This window comes from Callorhinus ursinus, unplaced genomic scaffold, assembly GCF_003265705.2.
Source record: "Callorhinus ursinus isolate GAN/ISIS: 27379988/994484 unplaced genomic scaffold, GSC_fseal_2.0 scaffold10, whole genome shotgun sequence".
NCBI classification, from domain to species: Eukaryota; Metazoa; Chordata; class Mammalia; order Carnivora; family Otariidae; genus Callorhinus; species Callorhinus ursinus.
In genome coordinates, this window is record NW_027397072.1 from 80,816,355 (window position 1) to 80,836,855 (window position 20,501).

Here is a 20,501-nt window from a genome sequence, read left to right on the forward strand (position 1 = left end):
GGAAGTACTCCAGGCTGCGGAAAGAATCAGCCTTTCAGGGCGCCTGGGTGGCTCAGTTGGTTAAGCGACTGCCTTCGGCTCAGGTCATGATCCTGGAGTCCTGGGATCGAGTCCCACATCGGGCTCCCTGCTCAGCAGGGAGCCTGCTTCTCCCTCTGACCCTCCCCCCTCTCATGTACTCTCTCTCTCATTCTCGCTCTCTCAAATAAATAAATAAATCTTTAAAAAAAAAAAAAAAGAATCAGCCTTTCAGATTAAAGGGAACAATCCTGAGAGGCCACACGGGGCTAGGAATTGTTCTTGTGCTCACGAGCTAGAGTGGGAAGCCTCACAACTCATGGTCAGTGAGTAGAGTGCTCAGAACATTATTGCCTCAGTAACGCAGTCAAATTAGTCACAGACTAAATGCTGCTTTGATCCCACCTAACCAACCCAAAGAGCAAAATCGAAAGGATCAAACTGTTTCTAAATAGCTTAACTTCATCCCAGAACAAAGCTCAATGATATTGCAGGAGTACAAAAACATCTAGTACTCAAAACAAGATACAATATTCAGTTAAAAAAAAAAAAGTGCTGGTGTTCTGGTATTCAATCAAAAATTTCTTTTTTTTCCCCCCAAACCAAATCATTTTTTTTCTTTTTTTTTTATTATTATGTATGTTAATCACCATACATTACATCATTAGTTTTTGATGTAGCGTTCCATGATTCATTGTTTGGGTATAACACCCAGGGCCCCATGCAGAACATGCCCTCTTTAATACCCATCACCGGGCTAACCCATCAATCAAAAATTTCTGAGCATACAGGGGTGCCTGGCTGGCTCAGGTCAGTAGAGCATGCGACTCTTGAGCTTGGGGTTGTGAGTCCCACACTGGATCTAGAGATTACTTAAAAATAAAATCTTAAAAAGAAATTTTCTGAGCATGCAAAGGAGCAGGAAAATATGACCCACAGCGAGGAGAAAAGCAAATGAATAGAAACAGACCCAGACGGGTGCCTGGGTGGCTCAGTTGGTTAAGCGACTGCCTTCGGCTCAGGTCATGATCCTGGAGTCCCGGGATCGAGTCCCGCATCGGGCTCCCTGCTCAGTGGGGAGTCTGCTTCTCCCTCTGACCCTCTTCCCTCTCGTGCTCTCTGTCTCTCATTCTCTCTCTCTCAAATAAATAAATAAAATCTTTAAAAAAAAAAAAAAAGAAACAGACCCAGAAATGACAAGATGATTAAATCAGCAGACAAAGCAAACCGTTAATAAAACTCTGTTACTATGTTCAAGAAGGAAAAGCTTGGATGTGTTAAATAGGGACAAGAAAGATATAAAAAAGACACAAATGAAAACTCTAGAGGGCGTCTGGGTGGCTCAGTCAGTTGGGCATCTGCCTTCGGCTCAGGTCATGATCCTGGGATGGAGTCCCACGTTGGGCTCCCTGCTCAGCAGGGAGTCTGCTTCTCCCTCTCCCTCTGCTGCTCCCCCTGCTTGTGCTCTCTCTCTGATTAATAATAAAATATTTAAAAAAAAAGAAAACTCTAGAGATGAACCATACACTAGAATTAAAAGCCGATTAGACACTGCAGAAGAAACAAGGCCTAAGTACAGAGGTAACCACCAGGAGAAAACATGAACTTTCCTAAATACTAAGAATGTTTTAATAAATAAGAGTAAAAAATGCACACTTTTTTATTTTTATTTTTTTTTTTTAGAGAAAGTGGGCATGCGCGGGGGTGGGGAGAGGGAGAGGCAGGAGGAGAGAGAGAATCTTAAGCAGGCTCCGGGCTGGATCTCACAACTCTGAGATCATGACCGGAGCGAAATCAAGAGCTAGACACTTAACAGAGCCACCCAGGCGCCCCAAGAACGCACATCTTGTAGAAAAAGAAGTATAGTAAATAAAATAGACATCATTATAAAATCTGACAGAGACCAAACACACCAGTTGTGAACAGGCCTAACTCACCTACTACAAGAGTAAGGTTTTCACTTTGAGTCACAAAACTAGACCCAGCTCTATGCTGCAACCAAGACATATACCCCAAACAAAATGATTCAGAAAGACTATGCATGAAGGTATGCACGAAGCTTCATCAGACTTACAGAAAAAGAAAAGGAGACAAAATATAGAAATTATCACAACAGAGCTTTATGCTTACCCGTACACATTCTTTAGTATTCATTAACAGAATTTTTAACTTCTCAAATCGACCAATGTACATTAAAAATGGTTCTATGTTTGTACTTGGCTTCACTGCCTTTTTTATGTGGGACCGAATATAACTACAGATACCACTTAAAGAATGACTGACAGGCCAGGCACAGCACCAGGAGGCTTGACTTACACATCTCATTTCATCTTCAGAACAACTCTACGGCATTAGATATGTATTATGTGTATTACTCCCAGTTCACTATGGAGAAAATGGAAGGTCAGGGAGGTCAAGTGCTTTGTCCATGGTCATACAGGGGTCAGTGGCATAGCCAGTACTCAGCCTCAGGTCTGTCTGAGTCCCTCGCTCTGGACTCATCCAGTAGTCCACACTGCCTTATCTTTCGTGAAGTCCTGATGAGTATTTAAAAACTATGGACAGGTTACCAGAATACATGTTATATATTACATATATAATCAAATATAAAAATATGCCACATAGAATAAATACCATTCATTTTATTTGGTTTTGTTTTTATTTTTTTTTTGAAGATTTTATTTATTTATTTGACAGAGAGCACAAGCTGGGGGAGCAGCAGGGAGAGGGAGAAGCAGGCTCCCCGCCGAGCAGGGAGCCTGATGTGGGGCTCGATCCCAGGACCCTGGGATCATGACCTGAGCCGAAGGCAGACACTTAACTGACTGAGCCACCCAGGTGCCCCTAAATACCATTCATTTTAGAGAAGACTTTAAAATGCCCAACGTGGAGCTCCAACTCATGACCCTGAGATCAAAACTACACACTCCACCAACTGAGCCGGCCAGGCACTCCATACCTTTTCTATTTTTAATAAAAATAGGAGGACAGTGCTGCTTTATATTGAATGGCCATTGCAACAGGGGTTATTGTATAAAGCAAAAGCTTACTTCAGGATCCTAATTAATTACACTATTTTATATATATAATCTCCCACTTAGTTTTTCTCCGGGCACAATCAAATGAGCAGAATCATTAATTAATTGTTGTTTTAAGTTTTCTTAAATATTTTGATGTTATCATAGACATGCTCTATTTTTTTTTTTCCAGATTTTATTTTCAAGTGATCTCCACACCCAACGTGGGGCTCGAACTTACAACCCCGCGATCACAAGTCGCTTGCTCCACTGACTGAGCCAGCCAGGTACCCCTGACTTGCTCAACTTCTGAACTGTACAATTTCCATGGGTTATGGATCCTAACACAAACTGCATTTGTATTCCCGACCTGAGGAATGTGAATATGCTGACTGATACGAACGATACGAATACACACAGCAATAAAGGCTTTCATGAGATTGCATTTATACTCATGTAATTTAAGTACATAGTATCTCCATTCAATTAGGAGTAGTATCAACTTTATTTTTATCTGGATTTAAATTCCCTAAGCATTCTAGCAATGTCCATAATGAGAATTCCTGGCCTCAGGAACTGTGTGACATGATAAATGTTTGTTTGCGTTCAGCTGCTGAGTTTGGGGGTAATTTGTTACACAGCAATAGATAACTAAAACATTGTGATACATTCTACATCAACTAAGCAGATGGTATGGAAGTTATTGGTTATCACGGCAGGACATCTCAAAACTTACTGAGTGGTTCTAATTAAATCAATACGTAATAAATTGTTGGAGACAGAATGTCTCATGGCTTACAGAACAGTGCCTTGGAGTATAGCTTTGTCAGTGATATTAAGCATTTACTCATCACCATCTTCTAGGGAGCGAGCCACTAAATCTGGATTATAAGAATAATTTGGCTGCATTCTCTGTGGGGGAATAAAGGTGATCTTGTTTTCCTATCTCTGAATTTAGATGAATGACCCCTGCCAATCTATTCTCCTCTTTTGATCTGTTTTATGGCCGTCAAACAACTCTGAATAATAATTCAGCTTTCCTGATGGCTGGGAGGAGGGTGGGATGGGGGTCTTCACTGTGAGGCAAGAACATTTGGATCTGTGGATGCTGTCCTAGCCTGCTCAGCCAAAGGCCATCTGGACAAACCCCAAGTCTGACAAAGTTAGGTGTCTTGGTTCAAGGAAATAGAGCCTGCATATCAGCAGAGCCCTGGGGCATTTCACCAAACAAAGAAAGAGATAGGTTATTATGTAATGTGGGGGAAGGGAGTTTAGGTAAAATTTAAATGAAGTAATGTTTGGATAACTTCAAGCAAATAGGGCTGTGTGTAAGGGGTCAGTTTTGGGTGTAAACTGCAAATCAGACTCAGGGCTTTGCTTCTTGGAAATTAGCAAATGAAGATAGCTATATAAATGTCTTATCTAGAAAACCCTTATCTGGAGCCTGCATTTGGGTTGAAAGGCAGGCTGTTTCTCTATGTTGAAGACGTAGATCTTCCTGGCAGAGGTGGGATCTTTCATTCTCGCTGATTGGATTTTAAACAGCAAAGTTTCTGACAGCTGATTTTAGGTTTCTCACCAAGAAAACAGAAGAAACTCAAAAGGGGGTTTGTTATGACATTTTACAGCTTTAGCATGACCTTGGGAGTAATACTGTTTCCAGTTAACTTTGCAGCTGGCTTTGCGTCTGTTCTGCTAGCCAGATTCAGGGTAGGGCAGTTTTCCTTTCTCAGTCGAGTGTCCAGAGAGAGAACTGTTTGAATCTTTATTAAAAAAAAAAAAAAATCACCAGCTACTTTGTTGAATGTAGTACACCACAGATGAATACAATGAAAAATAATTGCTATGTTTCAAAACCAACCAACCCCAAACAGTCATACTGTTCCCCTGTTCCCAAATACTTTTAGGTCAACTACATCATTATCTATAAAAAAGTAGCATTCACGTCAGAGAGATCCGGAGCATGATCTTAAAAGTAACTAAAATATTGTATGACTTGGGAAATGTTAGTCAAGACAAAACAGGTGTTTTTTTCTTATTCCATGAGAACCTGAGAGGTCAATGCCAAGAACACGTCCTTCTTGTTAGAAGGTGTTAATCGGTGTCCAATCCGAAAAACAAACACTCTAGATAATTCTAGTAAACATCGATTTAATGCAGGGACTTGGCTAGAAAGACGCTGGAAGGGCTGGAAGAGCCAAAGACCCAAGAAGCGGGGATTATGGCAAAAAGCTCCGACTGCCTGGCTGGGGGACGTGGGTCTGTGTTACCATTCTTATCTTATTGAATCAAGATAAACATTTGAATCGCGATCTGATACTGAAAAATCCACAGATAAGCCTGTGGAGTTCAGAGCACGGACTCCACCAATTCCTAGCTGCGTGACTCTGGGCAGGTTTTCTCACTTGGCAATTAGAGGAGGACCTACCTCCCAGGGTTGCGGCAGTGGCTAAAGTGGGCACAGCTTGTGAACGGCTCATAGCAGGCCTGGACCGTAAATCAGGGGTCCCTCGATCCGCTGGAAGCGGCACCTGCCTAAACCCGAGGCCATGCCAGGGACGGCCACCCACCCTTGTGGAGAATGGAAGGAAAACTACATGGAAATGACCTGGATCTTCCTGAAACCCCTACAGCTTTGAGAGGAGGGAGGGGCAGTTGGTGTCTGACAGTCCTGGGTTTAGTACCCGCTGGGCTGCCTACCTGGTCCTGGGCGCCGGGAGTGCAGGTCTGAAGAGCTTGCTGAGCTGCAGGTTTTCCACGTGGAAAACGGAAGCATTTTCTTCCTTGCAGGGCAGATGTAAAAACTAAATGAGATTTTTTTTTTTTGAACGTATGTGAAGAACCTAGCTTATACCAGTGCAACGACAGGAACTGCCATAATTAAATATTTTATAAATAATTAACATGTAAATAATTAAAAATAATTGAAATAATTAAATATTTAATTAAAATCACTATCAAAATGTCAACGTATTGTGTCTGTCCTGTCATCACGTGCGGGGAAAACTCTTATCTGCGCATGTTTTCAAAGGGAGAGCGTGGTCTGCATGCCTGTCCACCGCGGATACTTCATGAAAGGTGGCTCGGGGCCGCACTCTCTCTGGCCTGAATCCTGCATTCCGGATTTGGGATTCTTTGTCCCCGGATTCCAGGTTCTGGAAAAGGGGAAGTGCCCAAGTATCGCCAGCAGGTGGCGCAGCGATCCTTTGCCAGGCTATCGTGAAAAATCCGCCAGGTTTGGAAGCCTGGGAAGTTGAGTCAGAAGCTCTTGTAGGGTCAGCAGTTTATCTGGAAGTGGCCAGGAGGATGCACAGCCTCAGTGAGGGGCAAGAAGGCTAGGGACGAGGGTCACAGCAGGAGAAGGAGTAAGGAAAATGTGTCAGTGAGAGGTACCCATGGGACTTGGGGTGGGGCTCTGGCCCAGAGCCCACAGATAATTCATCCCTGCTTGCCAAAACATGTGTCGAGTGCTTACCTTGAGCCATAGACAGAGCACAGTGTGAAATCAGCCCCCTCAAGCAGCTCACAGTCTTGCTGAGGAGTTTGACACATGGACAAATGGCTAATATGTAATGTGAAAATAACGGGACATCATGCCAACATCTCTTTAACCCTTAGGACGAGCCAGGCACTTTATGATACTCTTCCTACTTCGCTCATGAAGAAACCGGATTCAAGGGATTCACTCATTTCCCAAATTCACAAAGCTGAGAAACAACGGATCAAGCCATGCCGCTCTATTTTAAAGGCTATGGTTAGTAGCGCTTTACAAATCACTACTCCTCCACTAAAACGAAACAAAACAGCCCCGCTCCGTTAAAGCTCACCACTTGAGGTTAGTCTCAGCAAGTGTTGTCATGAACATGGTGGGCATCCCCCTCCCCCACTGGGCTTGGGTGCCCCTCTTTCCCTCCTCCCTACTGGCACCTCCCCACCTCCTGCTCACTGTTCACTCTCTAAGGCATCTGGCTCACCTTAACCACCATCTTCTGGTCACTTCAGCGGCCACTCCCACAGCCACGGCCTGGCCTTGGTGATCACTGACAGAGAGGCTCTAGAGAGCACTAGTTCCCACACTTCCCTGTTTGCAGTGACTTGGCCTTCCTGCTCCTTGGCTCAAGTGCCCCCCTGCAGCTGTGAAAATTGGTAGAAGGAAACCTCATTTAACATGGCATGAGGAGGCCAGCCACTCCTTGTCAATTGCAGACCCAAAAGGAAGACTTACCCCCGCAGAGAGATAATTGAGTTAGCTACTACACTCTCCAGGCAGGAGGGAGAAAGGGTTCTCCCTGCTCCCACAGCGCAGCCAATGGGAGACTGTCACACTCAGCCAATGAAAAGCCACTGCACTTTGAACTCCCAGTTTACACCAATGAACATTTTGTAACAGCTCCCCCAACTCCCCCCATTTCCTCCAGGAAAGACCCGTCCTCCCCTTTGTTTTGCGGGCTTGCCTAGGATTTTGCCACCCCCTGCTTGTCCCAAGTTGCCATTCTCTGCTATTCCTGAATAAACCCATTTTTGATGGGAAGATAACTGACAGTTTTATTTTTAAGGTTAACACAGCTATTCTTTGCTTTACTGGGTTCCCTGACAGCTGGTCTAGCTTCTCCCCGCAATCATCTCTCCTGACTTCACTTCCTTCTTTCTCCAGCTTGGTTCCCAGGATGTGGCATGTCAGCTACCCTTAAAGAGCACAGGAAGCTCCCGCTTGTCCCACTCTCCTCCGTGGGGCTGGCTTCTACCTCGGATCACCTGTCCTTGCCCAAGACTGCATCCCACAGCTGTGATGGGAAACCGTGCAGCAGAGGAGCCTGTTGGAAGAGGGGGGAAGGCAATTGGCGATTCTGAACGGAGTTGAGGGAGTGCTCATCCGAAGGCTTCAGAGTGCCCTGGGAGGGGAACGAGGGTGTGGGCTCCCAGGGCTGAAGGCTGTGGAGGGGCCCTGACAGCTGCTTGAGAGAATGGGGAACACCCGGGAGGAGGGGGGAACTTGGCAGCATGGAGGGCCCCGGGGAGGATGTGGACCCTGGATCTAAGGTGGGACCGATTCTTTGGTTGTGGCTTTCCTCTGTTACCACTTGGCTGCAGAGATGAACAACCAGTTTATCCACGGCGGGGGTTTGCCAGGTGGTTCCAACACAAAACAGTGGGGATGTTGGGGATACTGGCCGAAGTGTTGGAGCAGAAGCTGCAGACATTACCAGATGACCTGGCTTAAAAACCTGATTGTTTACCGACTGTTTACAAAACAAGCTTTCTGAGGGCAGGGCCTTGCTCTGCATGGAGTCCTACCCTGTTGTGGGTCATTCCTTGAGCGGGTGAAGTCAGACGAGGAGAATCAAGAACCTCAGGGCTCTGGCAGCAGGACAGAAGGCTGAGGGAGAGAGGGCGCAGCTGCAGGAGATGTCCAAAGGCACACGGTTGGCGATGGGTCACTTCTGGGGATGACCTGCTCAGGACCCGAGGCCCTGAGATCGAGTGCAGGTGGGTGACCAATCCATCTCCGTTTGCCCAGACCTTCCTGACTCGACCACTGAAAGCCCTGTGTCCTGGAAAACCTTCAGTCTTGGGTAAATGGGCCAAGGGGTCACTAAGCGGTGGACGGGAATATCTCTGAGAAGCCAGGATATCAGTCGGTGGTCTATGGAAGCTGCAGGATTGATCACTCTTACGGGGCCTGTGTCATTTTTTTGCCATACTCGATGTGGGACTCCTTGGGCATGTTTTCTCAGCTGTGAAAGGGAGCTTTTTCATAGCCCTGAGCTCTAGGAATAACAAGTATGCTAAAAATGGCAAATACTTCCAAGAGCGGCAATGCCAAAGTGTGGCTACATCAGCATTTTCGAGTCTGCAAGTTAAAGTGCATTGTACTCAGAGCCTTAAAGAATCCTATCAACAAAGGGCAAAATGAAGGGGGGGACATCAGAGGGGGAGATGAACCATGAGAGCCTGTGGACTCTGAGAAACAAACTGAGGGTTCTAGAGGGGAGGGGGTGGGGGGATGGGTTACCCTGGTGATGGGTATTAAAGAGGGCACGTACTGCATGGAGCACTGGGTGTAATACGCAAACAATGAATCATGGAACACTACATCAAAAACTAATGATGTAATGTATGGTGATTAACATAACATAATAAAATTAAATTAAAAAAAAAAAGAATCCCATCGACAAAACTCCCCCGCTAATTCTTTTCTTTCTAGTGGAAATTTTCTTTCTAGTGGAAACTGTTGATTATTATAATAGTATCTATTTTCTTAGGAATATAATAATGTCAATTTGCAATATTATATGAAAGGACTATATATAAATAATCATAATTTTATTTAATTGAGCATAAGAATCATACCATGAATGAAATAGTCTTTGGTTAAATAGACATGACTAGTGTTGAAAACAGATTTCACACTCCACATGCATTACATAGCATAGACAAACCATAGCTTCACTAGAATTCAAATTTTCTAATAACTGACTTGCTGTTATAGCAATCAAATGTGCATCCATAAATTATTCTAGAGATGTTTTATTTTCAGAACAGCATTTGATGGTTCAATCATTAAAAGTGAAATACTGACTTTCTGGAAAAATTGCAGAAATACATCTCAACCAAAAAATAACTCATAATGCATCAATACATACAATGTATATTGAAATAACATCAGAATTGTATTCTCTATGTCAACATCATGGACATGTACAATCACTGTAAATAAAAACATGAGGGTCAGGATGTAGTTATTCACAGAAATAAAAGAATTATTTCCCAGAATATTTAGGAATATTCCAGGAAGATTACCGGGAATACAGTTCTTTGCTATAAACATCAGGGGAGATTCACTATGTACAGACTCGGATTCCTATACATACCTATAGCTCACTCAACACGCTTATGTCAGAAACTTGAAGATATCCTCCCTTTCTAAGTGTCCCACATAAAATCTATATAGAGATTTGTTGAATTCTTATTAATTTGTATTCAGTATTAAATTGAATACATTTAAGGAAACTTAAATCTTCTCCCTCTTTCACACATGCATATATTAATGGTTAACCAAAGACAACTAATGTCTGTTCTGCTAGATTTTGGCATAGTTCAGTTCTTTGTTTTCATTAGGGACTAACAAGATATAGCATAAATGCCTTAGCACATAAGCTAAACCTTATATTTTGTTTCTATTAAACTTTTTACTCTAAGATAATTGTAGATTCTGAGATAATTGCAGAAATTGTAGCTTCACATGCAGTTGTAAGAAATAATACAAAGAGATCCTGTCTGCCTTTTACCCAGTTTTCCCCAAGGGTAGTATCTTGTAAAACTATACCATATCCCAACCAGATTTTGACATTGATACAATCAGGACACAGAACGTTTCTGTCGTAAGGATCCCTCGTGTTACTCACTTCTCTCCCCCACCCTCCTCCCTAGCAACCTCTAATCCGTTCTCCATTTCTAGAATTTTGCATTTCAAAATGTTGTATAAGTGGAATGGTACAGCATGTAACCCTGTGGGATTGACTTTTCACTCAGCATAATTCTTTGGAGATTCATCCAAGTTGTTGCTCACGTGAGAAGTTATTTTTATTGCTAAGTAGTATTCCATGGCATGGATGTTTCACATGTTTAACCAGCCACCCATTAAAGGACATCTGGTTGTTTACAGTTCTTGAATATTATGAATAAAGCTGCTATGAACATTCATGTACAAGTATTTGTGCGAACATAAGTTTCCATTTCTCTGGGATAAATGCCCAACAGTGCAATTGCTGAATGGTATGGCATCTGTATGTTTAGTTTTATAGGAAACTGCCAATGGTTTTGCAGTGACTGTTCCATTTTACATTCCCACCAGCTCTCTTCAACTGATCCAGTTTCTTTGCATCCTTGTTAATATTTGGTGTTGTTACTTTATCTTAGCAATTTTGTTAAGTGCACAGTGGCATCTCACTGTGGTTCTAATTTGCAGTTCCCTAATGATCAATGATGTTGAGTATCTTTTAATGGACTTATGTGCCATATGTGTATCTTCTTCAGTGAAATGTTTGTATATGTCCTCCAGTTTTGAAATGGAGTTTTTAGAAAAACAACTGTTGAGTTTTGTGAGTTCTCCATATATTCTAGATATTAGTCATTTGTCAGATACGTGCTTGCAAATATTTTCTCTCAGTCTGTAGCCTGTGTTTTCATTCTCTTAACATGGTCTTTTTCAGAGCCAAAATTTTAAATTTTGATGAATTTATATCAAGCTTTCCTTTACGGATTGTGCTTTTTGGTGTCAAATCAAAGTACTCTTGAGGCTTAGCCCTAGGTCCCTATAATTTTCTATTTTTCAAAAAAAGTTTTATGGTTTTACATTTTATATTTAGGATTATGACCCATTTTGAGTTCATTTTCACATAAGGAATGAGGTTTAGGTTGAGGTTTTTATTTGCCTGTTGATATCCCATTCTCTAACACATTTATTGAAAAGACTGTCCTTGCTTGATTGAATTACTTTTATACCTTTATACAAAACCCAATTGAGTATATTTGTGTGGTTCTATTTCTAGATTTTCTATTCTTTTCTGATCTCTGTGCCTTCACCAATAAAAACCATATTGTCTTGATTACTGTAGCTACATAATAAATTTTTATATTGAATAGAGTGATTTCTCCTACTGATTTTTCTTTTACAAGACTGTTTTTAGCTATTCCAAGGCTTGTGCCTTGGAATTTTTAGAAAAACTTGAATATGTCTACAAACTTTGCTGGGATTTTGACAGAAATTGCATTAAATCTATAGATAAATCTGGGGAGAACTGACATCCTTGCTACTTTGTGTCTTCCAATCCATGAACATGGTGTATCTCTTCATTTATTTAGGTCTTTGATTTCTTTCATTAGCATCTTTTAATTGTCAGCATATAGATCTCGTACATGTTTTGATAAATTATACCTAAATATTTATTTTCTTTGGAGTGACTGTAAATGGTATTGTGCTTTTAATTTTGGTTTCCACTTTGTTCATTGTTAATATTTAGAAATGTGATTACATTTTGTGTGCTGACCTTGTATCCTGAAACCTTGCTGAACTCTCTAGTTCTTTGAGTTTTCTTTTTTTTTTTTTTAAATAGAGTCTTTGGAATTTGCTATGTAGACAATCATATCATCTGTAAACAGAGATACTTTTATTTCTTTCCAATCATATGCACTTAATTTCTTTTCTTGTTTATTGCCATGTGTAGAATTTCCAGTACACTCTTCAACATTTTCATCAATGTAAATTTTCAGAGATTTGCTGAAACGTACTGGCTTGAATGGGGCCAGATACACTTTCAACACTCTTATCATCCAACCTGTTTAGACCTCATTTCCTGTCATTTGGATAAATAATTGATAACATTCATTAGTGGTTATAAATGGCACCCACCCTGCAAAGCCCCTTGAAGCAGCAGAGAAGGCTTTAATGAGCTGAGTGGAACCTGATTATAAAAGCAAACTTAGCATACGAACATTATTCTTAAGACAGAATCAAGAGGTAGTGATGCCCAAAGAATTAAGGTATGAGGTTGACTTATGGAGTATGTGGTTTATCCTTCTGGTTTTCCCCTCTTACCTCTAAACTGGGGGTAGCAATAATTTTTAACTCGGAAATACAAAGTACCATCAAAGTGACCTTATTCTTATGTATTAGAAATTGTTATTGTTAGAAACTTTTGAGAATTGGCTTTTGACAAAAAAGAATTCTGTGCATCTTACTATGCTTTTAGTAACAGGCACTTAAAAATATTTTGACACCTCAAACTCTGTTCATGTCTTAATTTTTTAAATAAAAGTATAATCGTTAATAACATTTTCCCTATTTTAAAAAATGTATATTTCCTATAGAAAGTGTATTTTTATGTTATACAACACACCTAACCCACCACAGAGGGTTCATAGCCGTTATAAAAAGACGGAAAACTGGGTACTGCTAGATCTTTACAGACTTCAATGTAAGAGGTCTTGGATGTATACACATAAGTCCTTTATAGGCCTTAGATGTGTACTCAGGTACAATGTCATTTCTTGCAAAACCAGGAGCTCCTGCATATAATTTTGTAGAAAATTTTAAATCTGTAGTAACAATCAAATTTCAGAGACTTTTTTTTTTTTTTTTTGATAGTTAACAGTGGCAAGTCAGCCTCAGGCAGGTTAATCCTCACTTTACTGATTTTGCTGATTCAGTGACCACCCATGCATTTCAGTTCTCAAGATTGGAACTTGTCTAAATACCACTCCATCCATTGTGTGTGGAGAGTCAGACCCTGGGACGCTGACCTAGCCTGTCTAATCCCCAGTTTTCTTGTCTGTAAGTGGCAACAATGATGTGACTCTCATTGGTTGTCAGGCTGACACGAGATGATCCTGCCAAGGCCCTGGTCCAAGGCTGGGCAGGGAGTGTGCTTCCAATCACTGACTTCTTTGCTTCCTTGTACATTGTCCTTGCTTCCTTCCCCACTCCTCTGCTCTCCCCTCTCTTCTTCTACATGCCACAGAATGAGATGCCTTTTTTTTTTTGGATGCCACTCCTTGTGCCTATGGGATGGGAACCCTCTGTTAGAAGCATTAGCCGTGGGGATCTGGGGAGCTTGGTGCTGAAGCTGTCCCACCCCATGAATGAGTCACCACGGCCTGCTCACACAGAACGGGGCTTCGCCCAGGACTCTGTGTTCTCAGGCGGTTTGTCAGGTTATAGTGGGACAAAGGCTTCCTAGGTGAACAGGACATTCTAGCAAATGTGACTTGATCATGCATCTGCAGTCCAGTAAGTAGCATGATGAGCACTCCACAGACAACCAGTCCTGCGTGTCCACCCCAAACACAAGACCGTGGCTGCGCGATGCACGTTCAGCTCCTTCGTGTGAGCTCCGAATCAAGACTGCTTTGGGCACAGCAAGCAACAAAAATACTCTTCACAATACAATGCAATCACATGGAACGTACTTTTTTGTTTTTGTTCTAAGGAATGGAATGGCAACGGTCTCAGCATGTCGCTTTAAGAACCATGATTCCCTAGTTGGCGAGACTGGGTGGAATACGATACAAATGGAGGCTATATATAAGTGAGTACCTGCGTGAACTGGGGGCTTGCAAATGACCACTCTAATCTCCAGCCAGGCCCAGGGTTCCCCGGTCACCCTCTCTCGTTCTGCTGTGAGGGTGACAGGGCGGCCATGAAGTCGGCGAGAGACAGACAGCCGTCAGGCACCGTGTGGCAGCGCGACGGAAAGGGGTCTCGTTTCCCGCAAACCCTGACGACTTTCTTCTTACTGCATCAGGCCTTTCGTGGGACTGCTTTGAAGTAGTCCTCCTTTGAAATGTCGGATACGCCTCCATACCATTTCTGAAGCCAGATATGTTCTATCCTCATCTTCATAAAGAACCACTCATACTGACGAGGCCACTTCCTCATCACGGGGTGTCTGCAGAAATAAAGGAGAGGTCCCATCAGCGGGTGGGCTCCCGGGGCCCCGCGCCCGCCTCCGTGGCACCGGCCAGGTCATCAGGCCTCCAGAGCCCAGGCCTCGTCTGGGCTGAAGCCAGAGGCAGAAGCCAGGGAGCCAGAGCTGGGGTCCGGGACAGCCTCGGGAAGGCAGGGAACGGCCACCTCCACAGAGGGGCAAACCCGCCTTGTCCCAGGTGCCTTGGTTCGAGTCCCAGGGCGGCGGCGGATGAGCAAGAGGCTTCGTGGGCCGTCTGCCCTCTCAAACCCTGGCCTCCTTACCCGTCATGGGGGACAACGGTGGTGGTGTTCGGATCATGGGGCTGCGTGGGGAGCAAACAACTCTGCATACAGGAAGCACCTGCACAGAGCAAGTGCTCAGTGAACGCCGGTTGCTGATAGCGGGAGACATCAAGAAAGGCTTTCTGCATCTCCGGATGAAAATCCAAAAGAATTGTGAGCCCATGAAACAAATCTGCTGGTGGGAAGATTGGCACGGCTGCCGCAGGCTGAGAGATGCCGGACCAAGGGGAGAGTCAGCCAGAATGCACAGGGCACGGCACACTCCGCCTTCTACTTACCGACTTGCTTTGCTTTCCCCCTCACGTGAAACCCTAGACATATGCATCTTCTTAAGGGCAGGTGCTTGGCTCACTTCTTGTAAAGTTCATAAAAATAAAAAACTAGATTCTTATCTAAACATGTCAAAAACAAAAGTCAAAGGCCAAGTGCGGACTGGGAAGGCTATTTGCAACAATGTAGATGCGATAATAGGCCAATGACCTTTTAAAAGAGACAATTTGTTTTGAAATAACTGTAAAAGCCCAGAGAAGTTGAAAGTACAGGGTTTTGTTTTGTTTTTTTTGGAGGGGGCACTATTTTTTTCCCTAAACCATTTGAAATGAAGTTGCTGATCTGATGCCCCAACGCTCCAAATACTTGTAAAACCAAGATAATAAAAGGATTGTTGCTATTTTAAGCAAACACAGTTTGTACTTGGAACCCGAACACATTTTGGCACTGCAGGTGTGGGGCAGATGTAACAAATCCTAATCCAGGGGGCACCGGCGTTGCATCCAGACAGGGAGGGGCAGGTGGAGGGAACTCCAGGAGACTCACAGTGGGGGGCTTAGAAGAAGGTAAAGATGAGCTTAGTGGAAGCGGGGGTGGGGGGTGTGTGAAGGGGCCCACGAAACATAGTGGTGAAAAATTTGGCAACACAGCACCTGCCGAGTTTCCAACAGAAAGTACACAATGGTCTACCTAAGATTCTGGCCTCTTCTCAAGGCCTATTATAACACGAAAGAGGAGTGTTTAGAAGTAAAGAGGACAGCGGGGTTCAAAAATATATCGCGGGCACACACACACACAACACCAATGTTCTCTTCTCAACCTATGTTCTGAAAACCCTGGATTCATGTTGATGTATCCAATTGCGATCCAATTCGAGTTCATTCCCATTTTCTCTGTGCATGTGACACCCTTTTCCACGGCAGTGGGAAACCAGGCTTCCCCTCTCCTTTCTATGCTTACTTATTTGATGGTTCCCCTGTATGGAAAAATCGTCCCTTCTCCGAGGGGGTGTGGGTGGCGCTCCCAGTTTACCACCTGCTGTCATGTTAGTCTTCCAAGGAACTTAGACAAAGCGTTAATCTGCCTGTTTTCAACACCTGCACCCCGGGGAGGATACCTGCCGCTCCTTGGCCCAGCTCTGACCTTGCACTCCAGGCGGCCCCCTGCACAGTCGTCCCTCACTCCAGCCCCCCTGGGAGACCACCCCTCCCTGCACACACCCTCCTCACACCTTTTGCAAGCTCTTGACCTCCCGCCGCCTCTCACAGGGCTGCCCTCTTGCTCACTTTGACCCCTACAGCCCTGATTCTTAACTTCAGCATGCATGCTCATTTCCTGGGACATGCTTTTAAAATTTCGAGTGAGTCTTCTCTCCTGAGAATCTGATTCAATAAGCAGGCCGGGGCGGGAGGGCGGGGGCAGAAAGCCCGTGGCTGCCAGCATCCTCAGCGGGTCAGATGTAGGCAGCAGAGGACCACCCTAGGCAAGGCGCTTTTTCACTTCTGCACTGTGCTTTGCTTAGAGTGGACGTTTGAAAATGTTTGTTGTGCTGCCTTCTCTGCAAAGTCCAGTTATTTCCATTTCAAGGCAGGCTGTTGTGGAAGGTGGCAAGTGCGCAGGGAAGAGTGCCTGAGATCCCTCAATGCAGGATGCTCTCCAAAGGCGGGGGGGGGGTGGTTGGGGGGGACACCACAAGACCACCGGCAAGGCCTCTGCTGCCCCCCCCCCCCCGGGGCCCCCCCCACAGCCCGCGTGGGGTTTGCAGCCCCGCCCCCCCCCCCCCCCCCCCCCCCCAGGGCAGCTCAGACCATTACTATCATTGCTTCAGGGGCATCAAAAGGCACAGTCCTCACCTCTGCTTTTTTTTTTTTTTACGGTGTATTTCTGGGCAAACCGACTTTAAAGCATATACAAACCTTGAAAACATGGCTTGCTTGGCAAATTCTACTTCTTCTGGAGACACCGCGATCATCTGGCCGGTGAGCGTCAGGCGGGCGCATCGGGGGTCTTCTGGGTCCACAATATTTTTTCTGCATACAAAGAACATTTTTCACATGTTAAAAAGATGATAGAACGTCGGTCTGGAATACCAAGGATTTTATTAAAAATGAAAAATAGGCACGTGGCTGGTTATATCATTCAGGTTTTTACATTGTGTGTAATTCCTTTAATACACTTTGGCGTGGGCCGGGTGGGAAGTGTGCTTGGGGGAGTTACACACCGATCTGCACCCTCGGGGCAGCAAACACCCGGAGTTCCCTTGTCAACGGGGCCTGTGCTAGCCTGGCCTCTGCAAGACGGCGGCCGGGAGCCACTGTCCAGAATCATGTTGCTGCTCTGCACAACTCTAGGGAGCGCCAGTCGCTTAAAGACAATATGAGCGGTGCTCCTGAGGTCATGCGGTGCATCTGCCTGGATCCAGCGGTGACCAAGGTGAAGGTTTTCAGACACCACTATCAGAAGGTGGAGGCTCCTCGCTCAACATAAGGGACGTTGGAAATAATGAGAACGTTAGTGTGACTACATGTGTGACTGCTTGCTGGAAGTGTTCCCGTGGTGACAGAATGCTTCTAAGACTTGCTTTCATTGAAAGAGTCACCTGGCAGTGAGGGTGTATTTTGTATTCTGGATATCACTCTTTCTCTGGATAAATAGAATTCCATTTTTTTTTGGCTGGGTACAGTATACTTTATTGATGGTACATGACAAGGTAGGGCTCCTCTGGATAAAAAGAATTCTAATAGAATATATGATGATGTGATATGACATGATCTAATATAATTCTCAATTAAAAATTCTCATTAGGGTTGCCAGATAAAATATTGCATGACACATAGTTCTGTGGGAAAAATATTTGTTGTTTATCTGAAATTTAATTTTTTACAGCTTTACTGATATCTACTTATATATATATTTACTGTAATATATATATATTCACATAAACTTCACCCTTTTAAAGTGCACCATTGAAGGTTGTTAGGATATTCAGAGTTGTGCGACCATCACCATAATCGAATTTTAGAACATTTTCATCACCCCCAAAAAACCCCAGTGCCCATTAGCAGTTATTCTTCATTCCTGACCCCGCACCCCATCCCGAGCAACCTCTGGTCTTCTGCCGCCTCTACAGCTGTGCCCGTTTTGCCGAGACAGATGGAATTGTGCCATATGTGGTCTCCTGTGATTTATCCTCTCTCACTTAGCATGGTGACTTCGAGGTTCATCCATGCTGGAGCCTGAATTAGTATTCATTTTTTCATGGCTGAATATTATTGCATTGTATGGGTAGACCACGTTGTTTACCCATTCATCAATTGATGGACATCTGGGTTGTTCCCGCTTTGGGGCCATTACCAATAATGCTGCCACACACGTGTGCACGTGTTTTTGTGTGGGCATGTTGTTCAGTGGGGGAACAGTGAGAAAGGGAATCCCCAGCTCCCCTGGCAATGCGACGTATAACTTTGTGAGGAACAGCCGAACTGTCTTCCAAAGCAGCCGCACTGTTTTACCTTTCCACCAGCAGTGTGGGAGGCCGGTTCCTCCGCATCACCACAAACACTCAAAGTCTGTCCTTTTCATGCTAGCCAGCTGAGTGAATATGAAGTGGTATCTTGCTGTGGTTTTTATTTGCATTTCCCTGATGGCTAATGATATTGGCCATCTTTTCATATGCTTGTTGGCCAGGTGTATGTCTTTGGAGAAATGTCTGTTCAAATCCTATGCCTGTTTTAATTCAGACTTGATGCAAAATTTTTTTTAAAATTTTCATCAAGTCTGAATTACCTATTTTGCTTTTGTTTCCATTTGTGATTTTTTTTTTAAAGCTCCCAGCAACCTAGGGCAAAGGATATTTATCAAAATCCTATACCTATATTATATCTCATGGAACAAGATGAGCATGTCCATATTACTGGATATTGTGGTTTTTGTGCTAAGACAAGAAATAGAAATATGTATAAAGACTGAGAAATAATAAACGAAGTTATAGTTATTTGCAAATGATATGACTGTATACAAAGGAAAATGCAAGAGAATCCACACTTGGAACATTAATATTGTGGAGAAAGCTCAGCAAGATTGTTGAATTCAAGAACAATGATTATAAAATAATTGCATTGCTACTTATAAGCAAAAAACTATTTTTAAATATTAGAAAGTATGGAAGAAAGGGACACCTGGGTGGCTCAGTCGGTTAAGCATCTGCCCTTGGCTCAGGTCATGATCCCAGGGCCCTGGGATAGAATCTGAGTCGGGCTCCTTGCTCAGCAGGGAGCTGCTTCTCCCTCTGCCCCTCCCCCTGCTTGTGCTCTCTTTCTCTCTCTGACAAATAAATAAAATCTTTAAAAAAAGTATATAAGATGGTAACAAAACCTATAAAATACCCAGAGATGAATTCAACAAAAATTGTGTAATATCTTGGTGGAAAAAATTACAGCTTTATTGAAATACATAAATGGCCTAAAGAGAGAGTTATCCCATATACATGAATGTGAAAACCCAATTTAATGGAGATGTCAATTCTCCCAGAATTAATCTTTATAGATGATGTAATTTCCATTCAAATTCTTTTTTTTTTAAAGATTTTATTTATTTGTCAGAGAGAGAGAGAGCGGCAGGCAGAGGGAGAAGCAGGCTCCCCAATGAGCAGGGAGCCTGACGTGGGGCGCGATCCCAGGACCCTGGGATCATGACCTGAGCCGAAGGCAGCCACTTTAATGACTGAGCCACCCAGGTGTCCCTACTCATTCTTTTTTTTTTCTTTAAGATTTTATTTATATATTTCAGACAGAGAGATAAAGAAGTGGGGGTGGGGAGGGGCAGAGAGAGAAGCAGGCTCCTGGCTGAGCAGGGAGCCTGATGCAGGGCCCGATCCCAGGACCCTGGGGTCACAATCTGAGCCGAAGGCAGTCGCTCAACCGAATGAGCCACCAGGCGCCCCCTACTCTCATTCTTGATTGATAGTTTGGCTGGGTAGTAAATGCTATGTTTGCAATAATTTCCGCCAAAAAATGTTGAAGGCATTGCTCCATTCCAGTGTTGCTATTAAACAGCCCAATGCGATCCCCTTTCTTGCTCTTTTGTATGTGATCTTCCCCTTGCTCTTTTGAAAACTTTCATAAACTAACCTTTACCCATGAGTTCCTGAAATATCATGATGATGTACCTCGATACAGGCTTTAAAAAAAAAAAATCCACCGTTCTGGGTACTTGGTGGATAGTTTTAAATCTGGAGACGTAGGTCTTTTAGTTCTGTGGAATTTTTCTCCAATTATATCTGATAACTTTTTTCTTTTATTTTCTCAATTCACCTTTTCTGGAATTCTTTTATTTTGACTGGTGGACCTTTAGGATTAGTCCTTTAATTTTCTTATTGTTCAGCTCATACGTTTCATCTATTTCTTTTTATTCTACTTTTTGGGAGA

At 43.5% G+C, this 20,501-nt stretch overlaps 1 protein-coding gene and 1 long non-coding RNA gene across 2 annotated transcripts in view; both read right to left on the minus strand.

The window, feature by feature from the left end:
* Positions 1-6,054: 6,054 nt before the first annotated feature.
* Positions 6,055-7,329, minus strand: LOC141373530 (uncharacterized). The gene is made up of 3 exons (XR_012379601.1): positions 7,261-7,329; positions 7,010-7,169; positions 6,055-6,190 (listed from the first exon to the last, which is right to left on the minus strand). It is a non-coding gene; the product is annotated as an uncharacterized lncRNA (long non-coding RNA).
* A 2,017-nt stretch (positions 7,330-9,346) lies between these two features.
* CREG2 (cellular repressor of E1A stimulated genes 2) overlaps positions 9,347-20,501 on the minus strand; it is a 32,603-nt gene continuing 21,448 nt past the window's right edge. Inside the window, exons 3-4 of the mRNA XM_025869035.2 lie at positions 16,992-17,105; positions 9,347-14,482 (exon numbers count right to left, since the gene is read on the minus strand). Of these exons, the coding sequence (XP_025724820.1) occupies positions 14,335-14,482; positions 16,992-17,105 (262 nt within the window). The 3' untranslated portion in view covers positions 9,347-14,334. The remainder of the gene's footprint in view (positions 14,483-16,991; positions 17,106-20,501) is intronic.